At 40.7% G+C, this 12,980-nt stretch overlaps 1 protein-coding gene across 5 annotated transcripts in view; it reads right to left on the bottom strand.

Moving 5' to 3' along the window:
• BMPER (BMP binding endothelial regulator) overlaps positions 1-12,980 on the bottom strand; it is a 251,830-nt gene that overhangs the window by 77,675 nt on the left and 161,175 nt on the right. For 4 of the 5 annotated variants that reach the window (XM_045052595.1, XM_006929299.5, XM_019825681.3 and 1 more), the window contains exon 12: positions 2,626-2,955. The exons of the other annotated variant lie outside the window; for it this stretch is intronic. In XM_045052595.1, the coding sequence (XP_044908530.1) occupies positions 2,626-2,955 (330 nt within the window). The remainder of the gene's footprint in view (positions 1-2,625; positions 2,956-12,980) is intronic. 5 annotated transcript variants of the gene reach the window in all.

Here is a 12,980-nt window from a genome sequence, read left to right as displayed (position 1 = left end):
AAAAATATATATATATAGTCTCCAGGTTCATAAAGTGTAGAACTCTACCAAAAATAAAATAAAAAACCACACTCCCACGTGTTAATGCCTTTGGGTGGAGCTGACGTAACTCTCTCAGGTAGAGTTGATGAAGTGAACAGATGGCAGAAAGGAAATATTTTTAAATTATTCACTAAGTGCCAAGAGTTGGGGTAGGAGTGTGATGGGGGTGGGCAGTGCTTTCTCAAGCTACTAAACCAGCCCCGTGCCCTCTGTACCACCCCGGTTGTTATTAGGTAAGGCAGCTACAGCCTAATCCCACCAAGCCACACGGCCACCTGTGCTCCTCTGCCAAATGATTCCGTCATGAAGTGCTGAGTTCATAAAACACAGGGGCCAAGAGTCACTTCTCCCCACTTCCCAGCCTCCAAGCTGTAGGCTTGATATAAACTGTTATTTTGAAAAAAGTTCCCTTTGATCATATGAGGCTTACAAAATTACAAAAATAATCTATGGGAGAAGAACACTCCAAGGATATACTGTGATATTTTAAGTAGACAATCAATAGGTGATAAAAAAAATATCCCTAAGGCGTAGTACAGACTGAGATTGGTCTTGCGAGAAGACTAGTATCTGGAAATGGAAGTGTTCCACTCATAGGATAATCTCAAAGCATGGTTAGTGCCCAGAGGAATACAGTTCTTCGCTAGGAAGCAGAAAGTTTATGCTACGGGTAATTGTTCAGCTGGGTATTAAGGGCATCACATGACTTACTTGCATCATGGTAATAGAGATGGAAAGAAGAAAGGAAATTGTAAAACTGAGTTCAAGGCCAAGAAGAGTTAAATTCACTAATCTAATTATGGTGTTTATGATCTATTATTATTTTCCTAGCAGCCTCATCCTTTCACTAATTTTTACAATGTGGAATCCTTACAAGAGTACACTTATTCCATACGGTATTGCCAGCTATGAGGGGAACAGTATCGAACCTCCTAGACTGTTAGCAATCTCCCAGTATCCAGGATCCCTTTGAAAATTGGGCTGTGGTTGACCAATAATTTCCATATCAGTAGAATCCATTGTGTTCAGCTGGCATGCAAACAGATAAGCAAGGTGCTTCTAATTAGTGCTGTATAATAATGAGCTATCTTGTGCACAATTTACAGGGAGCCACAAACTGTAGCCTTCGTTAAAGGAATGAGCTGAGGCCTATGTCTACAGAGTGACATGGCATTTGAATAAAACAACAGGTGTCTGAATTTTCTGAGGAGGACTAAGCCCTCTAAAATTGAATAAATAGATCTCTTCACACCTGCTACATTCAAAGTGAAGTTGGGAATCCTCCCTTTATAGAATGTTCCAATACATTAATATTTAAATTTTTCTCACTGCAACCATGTTATGCTCCCTAAATAAAAGCTCCCTAAGCTTCTCCTTGGCTTGCTGCCTTTATTTAGCTAAGCTGGCATTCCATAAACTCAGATCAATTTGTCAAATGTATTTTGGCTTGAAGTGAAACAATTAACAAGGTTCTGAAGGACAGCAGAGAACAGACTCTGTAGTGCTTTAGAAGTGCCTGCTCTATCAAATATTTCCCTTTTGGATTCATATTATCTAAAGGAACTGGAACATGATCGACGCTTTGACACTGTTAAATTCTCACAAACACAAAAAGCAAGAAACATACTGATTTCCTCAAGTATCCTGCTGACCGAAAGAGCATACACCAGGAGAACATGAAGTTCAATATCCAGAAATATGCATTAACCAAAGGTAGCATGGAAGGAACCATGACATAATTGAATGTGTAAATGAGCTGAATTCATTTTGGGGGGCCGCTATTGAAGGACTGCGTTCCGCTTCTAAGATGCCTCTTTAGCTATGCCATCCCGCAGGCAAGAATTTGAGCTTTCACCGAGCCCCTGGGAGTAACCTGCTAGCAACGATGAACAGTTTGGCCTTGGGGGCATGTGTCTGACAGTGGAGTGGAATAGAGGGCCCAGTGGGTCTCAGGTAACATGGGATGCTGAGAAAGAGTAGTGGCAGCACCTCCGTGGACCCAAGCCTGGGGGACAGTGCTTTCAGAGCAACCTAAGCATCTTCCAGTGGAGCTCATGGTTCTAGACATCAACCCAGCAAGTACCTTCCCCACGGTCCAGAATGGACAGCACTGCTGGTCACACAGCCACGCACACTCCCATCTGCACACACACACACATTTGTGGTTTCCTTTTGAGGATTCCCCGCCCCCCCCCCTCCTTGGACAGATGCTAACAAGAAAACTCTTCCTCACAGATGTGAAACTGCACATTATTGGCTAAGTTGGGAGAAACACTGACAATTCCAAGCTGGACATCAATGTCCTAAAACTGCAACAAAACATGAGAAAGAAGTTATTTGGGCGCACAAGTGCTATCTTCGGAACGAGGATGTCAGTAGATTACAAGGGTGGTGTGACTGGTGCCCGACTGCAGGGCTCCGCGGTTTGCAGATTTCTCCAGCTATTTTGTGGTATCTTCCAGGTCTCAGGCGGAAACCCTGGTGAGCAGGGATGAGGCAACGCCTGCTGCAGAAACACCGAGGCGGCGTTGCTGTGCGGGTTCGTGAGGCAGAGGCGAGAGCCAGAGGGACACAGAAGCCCACCTGCTTTGGTCGTCACTTTCAAGAGGTAGCCATCCAGGTCGATGTGGAACTGCGGCGCCTGGCAGGGCAGCGCGATGCGCGAGCCATTCCAGCGCACGGTCAAGTGCTGCTGGAGGCTGATGGTGCTGGAGCCCAGCACCAGGTCCACAGACTTGGTCCAGGAGAAGGAGCGGGTCCTGCGCGCGTCGTTCTTCACCAGCACCTGAAAGGGCGAGGCAGGGGAGGAGCAGTCTTTTGTCAAAACGTACTGACACGTCCCCTGAAAGTTAAATGTCCGTCCGTCAAAAGTGTTGTAGTGGGGATCTCCGAATACCGTGCAAACGCCAGGCTCTGCGGATGAGTGAGAGACAAAAGCAGGTCATAAAGGATTCAAAGGATTCAAAGAGAAATCAGGGGTCCCTGCAATAAACCTGGAGGGAGCACCTGCCAGGCAAGGGAGGGTCTTAGTAGAGATGGACTAGTGGAAATCAACTTAAAAAAAAAAAAAAGAACTGGTTGTTTTCAAAGTCTGTGCCAAACCTCAGGGGGCATGCAATATTTCAGGTACTTTTATACGTGAAAGTTATTTATAACACTTCCAAGTTTTTACACCATCTCTGTTTTGGAGCCTTGATAGACTTCTATGGTCTTAACATAAGCTATGGAGAAATAAAACTAAGATAATTTTGTGCACAGAACTGGCCTCACTGCATAACACATATAAACAAAACCTAAATAAATAAATAAATAAATAAATAAATGGCAGCAACATAAATGACAATACAGCAAAGTAATAGTATTATTTCCATTTAACTGATTCAAAAACATGTGGAAACCTCGTATTCTAAATGTTACTCATGGGTCTTCATTTCTTAGACGTATTGTATTTCATTTTTTAGAGGTATTATATTCAACACCCATGTATTTACTAAGGACAAATAAATAGAATTGCCAAATAGATACATGTTTAAATACCACTAGGAAACAAAGCACTAATAAAATTAATAGTCCCTGTGTTTTTTACAAATGCAAGGTTCGATATTTTGATCTGTGTATCAAAATCTAAAATTGGGGAAAAATAAATTGTAAAACCCATCATTTAGTAGATTTAGGAAATTCCAGTGCATTCATCACTTCAAAATACCATTCATTCAAATATTTGTGAAACCCAGGTAAAGTTTTACACTTGGAGCATCTCAAAAAGTTTTAGAGAAAATTGAACATCATTTCTTTTTCTTAAACAATATTTGGCATTGATTTGTTCTCCACGTAAAGATTTTTTATCTGTTTTCAGGGAGGCATGAACAACCAGGAAATGAGGAATTCATTTAGGTAAAGCAGCCCACATGATGAAAGAACTATAATCAAAAGATCAATTTCCAGTTAACACCAGCATAGGTCAAGAATATGAAACTATCCTATAAGCAATTGCTCTGAATATGTAAGAGAATAATTAAAAGTCAATACAGAGGGAGGATGTGCCAACTGATCTGATAGGACCAATGGGATCCAAGGCAACCATGTGCTTTTAATTTCTAAAGTGTTTGGAGAGTAATGTTGTTTTGTATTATGATACATTATGTCATTACATATGTCAATTACATTGGACTCCATATAAATCACATGTATTTGCAATTTGGTAAATTAACTGCCTGTTCTAAGTTAGCTTTCCTTGTCAATAACTCATAGAGACTCAAAAAGATACAGATTTTTGTGTGTAGGATAGTTCCAATGAACAAATACTTCAAGGAATATATAAAAGGCACTACTTGGGGGAGGAGGGTGGAAGACCAGGATGGGGAGAGAAGCTTTGAGAGCTCAGCGACACAATTTTAATTTGCCCTCCATTTCTGTTCCTTTCTTGTCCTTAATCGTTTTTTCCTTGTGACTCCAACTCCACCCCCCACTTTCCTAATCCTATATCCACCCCCAACTAGTGTTCCCACCTATCTAACCAACCCATAATGCATGTTCCAGTCCTCTCTCCACACCACTGCTTTCAAAATTGTCCCATCACACATTTCCCTCACATTCTAACAAATGGAATCTCTCCCTGGCATGAAAATGCTGGTTTTTTTCATTGACAGGGGGCAAGGCAGTTCTTGGGACACCTTGCCACCAAGTGGCATCAGGAAAATTATAGTTCTGGGTTAATACTATCGTGTGCCACAAAAAGACTGGTCACATGACCACCAGATGCACCAAATTCAAGAGAAGGGCTTTTTCAGAGTTTTTAACACACCCAAGAAATCACCCAGAACCAAGCAAGGCTTTTGAGCTTTCGAGCTTGAAACAGATGGATCTCAGCCTGGAGAGGCCAAGGCACTAATGGAGGAGCTGAAATACTCCAGAAGAAATCCTCTCTCAGCTGGGAGCAGGAAGAGGAAATGCCTACACCACCTGCCCAGAGTCTGCAATTGGCAATCCTCTCCTTGCACCATGGACAATCCAGGGCTTCTGCTGGTTTTCTGACAACTGCAACCAAATTATTATTAATAAAACCAGTAAGAGCTAGCATTAACCGAGGAATCACTACCTCCCCTAGTGCTGTTCTACATGCCTATTGATCCCAGATACATTGTAAGAAAATGGATATTTAGATTGTCTCCTAACATCAAACAAACAGCTAAGCCCTTGGTAGTAAATCCATAACATGAACTATTATCTAGTCATTGAAAAAGTTTATGAATCATGTTCACGATTAAGGAAATACTTAGGACATGTTAAGTGAAAAATAGGAAACAAATTTCTGTCTACAGGATCATCTTAACTGTGTTAAAATAAATACACACACACACACACACACACACACACACACACAGACTGTAAACTGTGGTTATTTCTGGGCGGCAGAACCATGAGTGATGCTTTTCCTTCCTTTCTTCCTTTTGCTTTTCTGTTTTTGTTTTTGTTGTTATAATTTTATTTTTAAAGTGAAAATGTGAGCGCTTGTACATAAGACTGAGCAAATCCTCAAAGAAGCAACAGAAAATATATAGCCTATGGAGGCCCCAGGGAAGGCTGAGCTTACTCATAGCTGGGCAGAAAGCAATGAGGGACATCCAGGGGGACCAGGCAAGGGAAATCATGTGTGAACAAGGCTGTCAGGAAAGATATTTTTCAAGAGGCCCTAACTTGTGGAAGAGAGGGGTTTGGAGATCAGAATGATTTTTCTGTGTAACAGCGAGATAGAAGAGGCCAACAAAATTTCATGACTAGGAAGATGCTTGAGAATTATGTGTTGCATTTGGGGACATTTGTATCACGAGCTAAAATAATTTTGAAACTTTGGCCCTTTTTCCTGGCACCTCAAGGTCCCCATGCCAGATCCTGCAGGAGCAATGAGCATGTGCACTGGAGGATGGCTTAAAGTGCGAATCTCCAGGGACACACAAGCCACCTAGCTGGAAGGACAAAAGCCAGACAAACATTTAAGGGACACAAATGAACATTGTAAGCTCATACCATTTTTTTTTTCCAGCAGACCCAGTGAAATGAGCTGCAGTCCAAAAAGCCCAGATGTCTGGTCACACTATTCTGGAAAGCTTGGAGTGATGGTTAGAGCTAGATAAATGGACCATTCTATAACTAACCTTATTTGAACGTGTCTAAGTCAGAGGATGGAGAGAAAAATTCCAATTTACAAGTAGTGGTATGTTTTTTTCTAAGTCCTTTAAATAAAATCATCAAATGTCATTTTTGGTTTGGTTTGTTTTCCTCATATGTACACAATGTCTAAGCATAAAAAAACATTAGAAGTATATAAACCCAAATATTAAGAGTGGGTTTTTCTTCTCTTAAGTAATAGAATTATATGTGACATGTATTTTCCTCTTTCTTGTTTATGTGTATTTACATTATTATTTACATTACATTTCATTATTTACAATGACTAGGTATACTTTTGGAATAAGAATATTTGCCTTACAAAATTAAAAACACTGGATTAAAACACATTGCTTTGATGTTCCATGCTTTAATAAGATTGCAACGAGAATTAAGAGAGTCAGGCTGTTTCTAAAAACATAATTCCAATATTTTTCTCTTAACCTCATCAGGTATAGGTATTTCAGCCACTGGTATATTTATTCTAATGAAATGCCTTCCTTCTGAGAGCAGTGATTATTCTCAAAACATCAGTCAAATAAAATTAAGGGAAAATTACACAGAATGTTATAAAGAAAGTAAGAGAAATCAAACAGACTCTAAACCCCTCTCCCCAAAACACAACCAAACAAAAACAGAAAAGAGTAAGGAAGGAAAAAATATCATTCATGGTTCTGCGACCAAGAAATAACCACTGTTTACAATTGTGTGTGTGTGTGTGTGTGTGTGTGTGTGCAGTGTGTATGTGTATTTTAACACAGTTAAGATTATCCTGTACATGAAATTTTATTTCCTCGTCACTTACCATGTCGTAAGATTTCCCCAGTCATTAAAATCACTTTGAAAACATAGAAAATGACTCTCATCCTCAGTCCTTTTCTCCTGCAAAGAGGAGGGTTTCCCCTACTCATGGCACCACAGCACCACACAGATCAGCACATTTCCAGAAGTGTCCTAACCACAAGAAAGTCTATCAAATAAAAAACGGCTTTAAACGTTTCTCAACACAAATTGCAGGGAATCAGGCCCTGTGGGACTCTGGGTCCTTGGGTCATGCAGGGAACCCCAGGTGGGTAAGCTTCGTGATGATGTGCCAAATTTGGGTAAAGAACCGGGAAAGGCTGGGATTAGAAACACTGCCCTTAACACAAGCCCTGATGCTGTTGGTCTACGCTCCTCCTGAACATGACGTAAGCCTCTGACATAAAAAGGCTGTGAGTGCCCCAGAAGAAACTGAACTTCTGCATGCAGGAGGCTCTGGCCTCACGCACAGGTGTCCCTGACAGCTGTTGCCCTGCGCACTCCAGGGGCCAACAGATGCTCCAACAAGCGGCACCTGGATTCCTAGAAGATTTTGCATCTTTGTCTTCTTAACTAAAAATTTAATCTAACTTTACTGTGCGAATGGGGGCGAGGGTGAGCAGAAAGCCGGTAGTAGGTTTCTTTCTACAAATCTATAATTCACCAGACAGACTTACAAATCTATATAAGAAAAACTGATTTTCAAAAGTTGAATAGGCACCTGAAACTAACATACATATATATACACTATATATACATATATATACACTTATATATATATACACTATATATACATGTATATACATATATACATATATATACATGTATATACATATATATAGTGTATATAGTATATATAGTGTACATATATATAGTATATACTATATATACCTATATATACACTATATATACATATATATGTGTATATATATGTATATATGTATACATATATAGAGGTATATATAGTGTATATATATATATATAGGAATATATAGTGTGTGTGTATATATATATATATATATATATATATATATATATACACACACACACACACACACATATATTAAGTTGAGTAGGGATACCATTAAGAATGTAAAGTTCTGGGGCGCCTGGGTGGCGCAGTCGGTTAAGCATCCGACTTCAGCCAGGTCACGATCTCGCGGTCCGGGAGTTCGAGCCCCGCGTCAGGCTCTGGGCTGACGGCTCAGAGCCTGGAGCCTGTTTCTGATTCTGTGTCTCCCTCTCTCTCTGCCCCTCCCCCGTTCATGCTCTGTCTCTCTCTGTCCCAAAAATAAATAAACGTTGGGGAAAAAAATAAAAAAAAAAAAGAATGTAAAGTTCTTTTCACATATTTTCCATATACTCACCAGTCTCAAACAGAAAATCAAAGAAAGCAGTCCATACCTTCAAGATCTAATCTGAAATACACCTAACCCCAAAGCCATGGCTGACTTTCTAGGGCCTCCCCAACGGAGCCCAGTGCTTCCTCTCACCTTCCCCCCTGCAGTATCCTGTGCCTGTCCCACACTTGACAGTTCACAGTACATGGATCCTTCACTTCCTGGTTCAAATGCCAACTCCACACAGTGCCTTCCCCAATGACGCAGCATCCCTCTAAGTCCCCCAAGCAAAACTGACCAATGGTTCAGATTATCTGGGACAGCCTTAACTTCAAATGCTCCATCCTACAGATGCATTATGTTTTTCAGTTTGAGGGTTAAAAATGTCACCACCAAATCCACTGCAGGCTTATGATAAATCAATTTCTTCCATAACTTATAGTTAGAAGGTACCCTTAATTCCCAAATCAGGTTTTAAACTCCTTATATGTAAGTTCTGTTCTCAGTGCCTGGCACACTTCCTCGTAAGTTGGAGGTATATACATACGTATCACATGGATTCATCTTGCATTACTCACAGCAATGCCTGCTATAATACAAGTTAGCTATCCATAAATATTTGTTGAATGAATGGGTTAATTAATTAAAGAATACATGCTAGTAGAAAAAGCTAAACTGCCCACACTGAACTTACTAAAATAGATGGGTAATGACTAACATACAGCAGGTTATCAACAGGATTTTCCTTAACCAGTTAACTAATTGGATCATTCATTAATGCTCTCAAAAAAAAGGAATTAAGGCTGCAGATGAAATTAAGGCTGTTAATCAGCTGACCTTGAGATGGAGAGATTATCCTGGATAATCCAGGCAGGATGAACATTATCACAAGCATCCTCAGAAGTGAAAGAGAAAGGCAGAAAAATGAGCATCACAGTGACATAGCACAAGGTGGACTCAGCTTGCCATCGCTGGTTTTGAAGACAGAATAGGGTCTCAAGCCAAAAAGGTGTTAAAAGCCTCTAGGTGTTAAAAAAGATGAAAACAAACAAACAAACAAACAAACAAACAAACAAACAAGTTCTCCACCAGAGCTTCCGGAAGAAACACAGCCCTGCTGATACCTTGATTCTGCCCATTCAGAACCACTTCAGATTCTGATCTTCAGAACAATATGTGTTGTCTCAAGCCACAAAGTCTGTGGTAATTTGTTATAGCAGCAATAGGAGACTCATACATTTAGTGATAGCGGAGGTGAGTAGTCTAAAGTGACTAGTTTATGCCAGGAACCATGCCAGACGCTTTCCACATTTTGGCTATCCCCTTTAATCCTCACTACTTCTCTGCACGCTGTATATTATTACCCTAATTTCTTAGCAATGCGTTCAGAGACATTGCCATGTTGCCCGTGGTCACTCGGCCAAAAGCAGTAAAGACAGAGTCCAACCCAGCTCTGCAGCTCTGAGGCCAGTGCCTTCCTCATCACCACTTGATGCCTCCACTTATACCCTGTACACAGCATCCTGCTCAGTTGTTGTGAACTAGCTGGGATCACAAAGCTCTTTGGGGATCTGAAGAAATGTGTGAGACATTCTTCCTCCCAAATGCACAGAAACGTATCCACTCAAATGTAGAGGTTCATGGACTCTCTGTCTCAAGACCGATCAAGGAATCCATCACCTTTAGCTTAAGAACACTATCTAGAAGTTAATTATAAATGATATTATATGGTTCTCTTATTTGATATGTTTATATTTCATCTCCCCAACTACATTACACATTCCTAAACTCAGGGTCTGTACCAGCTTTTTATCCATTTCCTCCAGAGGGCCTTCCAGAATACTGGAAACTTGTTAGAGAAGATTCAGTTTTATCTCTCTTGCCATCCAAGCTCTGATCTTAATATGTCTGATGTCTATAAACTAGAAATTATTATTTATCACTTGAGGGCTGTGCACCTGAGCTGAAAGAGGTGGGCTTCAATCTGTAAATTAATCTCACTTTAGAGCTTTGCAAACATGAAATATGTTGCATTGAAGACAGTCCTGGGTTTGCATCCTAGTCTTGCCACTTAAAGACTACAAAATCTTGGGGCGCCTGGGTGGCGCAGTCGGTTAAGCCTCCGACTTCAGCCAGGTCACGATCTCACGGTCCGTGAGTTCGAGCCCCGCGTCAGGCTCTGGGCTGATGGCTCAGAGCCTGGAGCCTGTTTCCGATTCTGTGTCTCCCTCTCTCTCTGCCCCTCCCCCGTTCATGCTCTCTCTCTGTCCCAAAAAAATAAATAAACATTGAAAAAAAAATTAAAAAAAAAAGACTACAAAATCATGCACAGACTACCTAGTATCACCTCAAGTTTGTTCACCTATAACGTGGTTCTAAAAACAATTACCTTGCAGGTTGGTTATAAAGATAAAGACAGTATTGGAAAAGTGCTGAGAATGTAATAGATGCTCAGAGAGTAGTTACTATTAGTTTTACTATTATAAATAGTATGCAAATCCAGCAAGTCGATATCCACTGCTGGTGAAAATAGGGCTGGATAAGACTGCAGCATACATGTAAAACATAGACTTGTTGAAAAGACAACGTGAGTTGAGTCCATCTATAAAAGACATATAAAATGTAGATCTGGGGCTACAACAGAGTACGCCTTCTAGGCCAAAAGAAGAAAGTTAATCAAGTCACGGGGCAGCTTGCAGAAGAAGAGCAGGACACCGATCTGACCAGAGTGGGGAGTTACTTCGGGAGATGTGAGACACCCAAAACGTCTAAATAAATTGGCCTGAGATTTATTGCCAGCATGAAAAGTTTAAATGTATTCCAAAGAACCAACATTCCTTAATGTGTTCCCTATGAAACATCAATCCTGCCTGTGACTCTGCCAAAATAAGTAGAAATAAAAAAAAAAATCTCGGCAGCTCAAATTAGTTCAGGAGGTACTCCGTAGTCTATCACCCTCCTGAAAGTTTACCCTGCACATTGGCATATAAAGGACCCTGCCAATTCCGCAGCAAAGAGACATATTTAAGTTTACTTGACCCAGCATTTTCCTCATGGATTTAATCACAGAAGCTTGTTTTGAAATATTATTCATTACTCTTCCTCGGCACTAGTGTTTTATAAAACAAACTTTGGGAAACTGCGAGAGACAGTGAAGGAAGCCGGAGTTCTTGTGAAGGCCAGGGCCCTACAGAAAGGGCTGAAGGAGAAAAGACAGAGGTTAGTTGCAGTCAATAGGTGAAAGCTCTGGCCGCTATGGAAATGGGAAGGGAATTATTTATTAGAAAAACAACACAAAGAGACAATCAAGCAGATTTGATGACTTATTAGCAACGTGGGGGACAAAGGCCAAAACGATGAGAAATAACATTAAGGTCCCAAATCTGTGCAGCTGGGTTAATGGGGGTGCCAGAATTCAGTCAACAGATAGGGGTTGGAATCAGCCGTTCATTTCTCCATCCAACTCCCAACCAACACAATTAAGAGAATCAATGGTAGCAACTGTTAATAAGATTCAAATGCAGTACTTTGGAAGAATGTGGTCTCCAAAAAAATTAGGAGCTGAGATCTACCATATTAGCATCTTGTCAAGAAGTCATATGTGAAGGTCCTCAGAAATCAGAAACCTGAATGAGAGAGCAACTCCAGGAGGGGTGCTGTGGAGGCAGAGCTGTGAGCTCACAGGATGAGAAGGTGAAAAATAAAAGGAGAAGAGATATGTGTTCTCAGGACAGATGTGGAAAGGCAGAGCAGAGGAGTGGAGCAGGGCCAGAGTGGCTGGGGGCGGAGAGTAGTAAGAAGGGATTGTGATAAGAAGAAAGAATGATAGTACTCATAAATAAAAACTTCACATCAAAGGGAACTACATAGTGCAGCTAGTGAGTCATTTCTCCAAACTCCCAGGGAAGGTTAGAACTCAAGTGTTGTAACCCAAGAGACTGGAGGTTAAGTGACCTAATAAATGTAGATATGTTTTTAAAAGGTGAGCAGATACAAGTGCTTTCAAACAGAAGCCGCTAGTCATGCAGAGAGAAAAGAAATTGGCAAACTTCATGTATGTTTGGAGGCAAACCTCTAAACGAATAAAAATGTAGTCAACAGAGGACATAGAATAGTTCTCAGAAGTGTTGGCTTTGGAGTCCCATAGAGCAGCGTATCAGCTGCCCTCACCCTATTTATTTTTCGGACTCTTAGATCTCTCATTTGTAAAATGGAGCTTCTACTCCGTGGATCATTGTGAGGATCAGAGGACAGGATACACAGAGAATGTTCATCACAACACAGACTGACACAGACTTACACCCAATAAATCTTTACTGGCAATAGGACCAATTTTAGTGGCAAGAGATGTAGCAGTTTTTGTTGTTCTTATTTTGCTCTTAGTAGACGTGACCTCCAGAGAGGAATAAATCTGCCTCGGCTTTGCATACAGTAATGCATAATTTATTATACAGTGTTTTCTGTAAAGTGAAATATTCATTTCAGAATCTAGGGTCTATATTGTTTGTTTGGTCACTTCACTGTATTTTAGGTACACCAATGCTAAGGGGGTTTAGTCACCAGTTCTTTCAGTCAAAACTGGGTATATGCATCTTTTTCCAAAATTCAAGATGGCAGCCTTGATTAAAT

This window comes from Felis catus, chromosome A2 (genome assembly GCF_018350175.1).
Source record: "Felis catus isolate Fca126 chromosome A2, F.catus_Fca126_mat1.0, whole genome shotgun sequence".
Taxonomy (NCBI): domain Eukaryota; kingdom Metazoa; phylum Chordata; class Mammalia; order Carnivora; family Felidae; genus Felis; species Felis catus.
The sequence above is the reverse complement of the archived record's forward strand: the minus strand, read 5'-3'. Positions and strand labels throughout refer to the sequence as shown.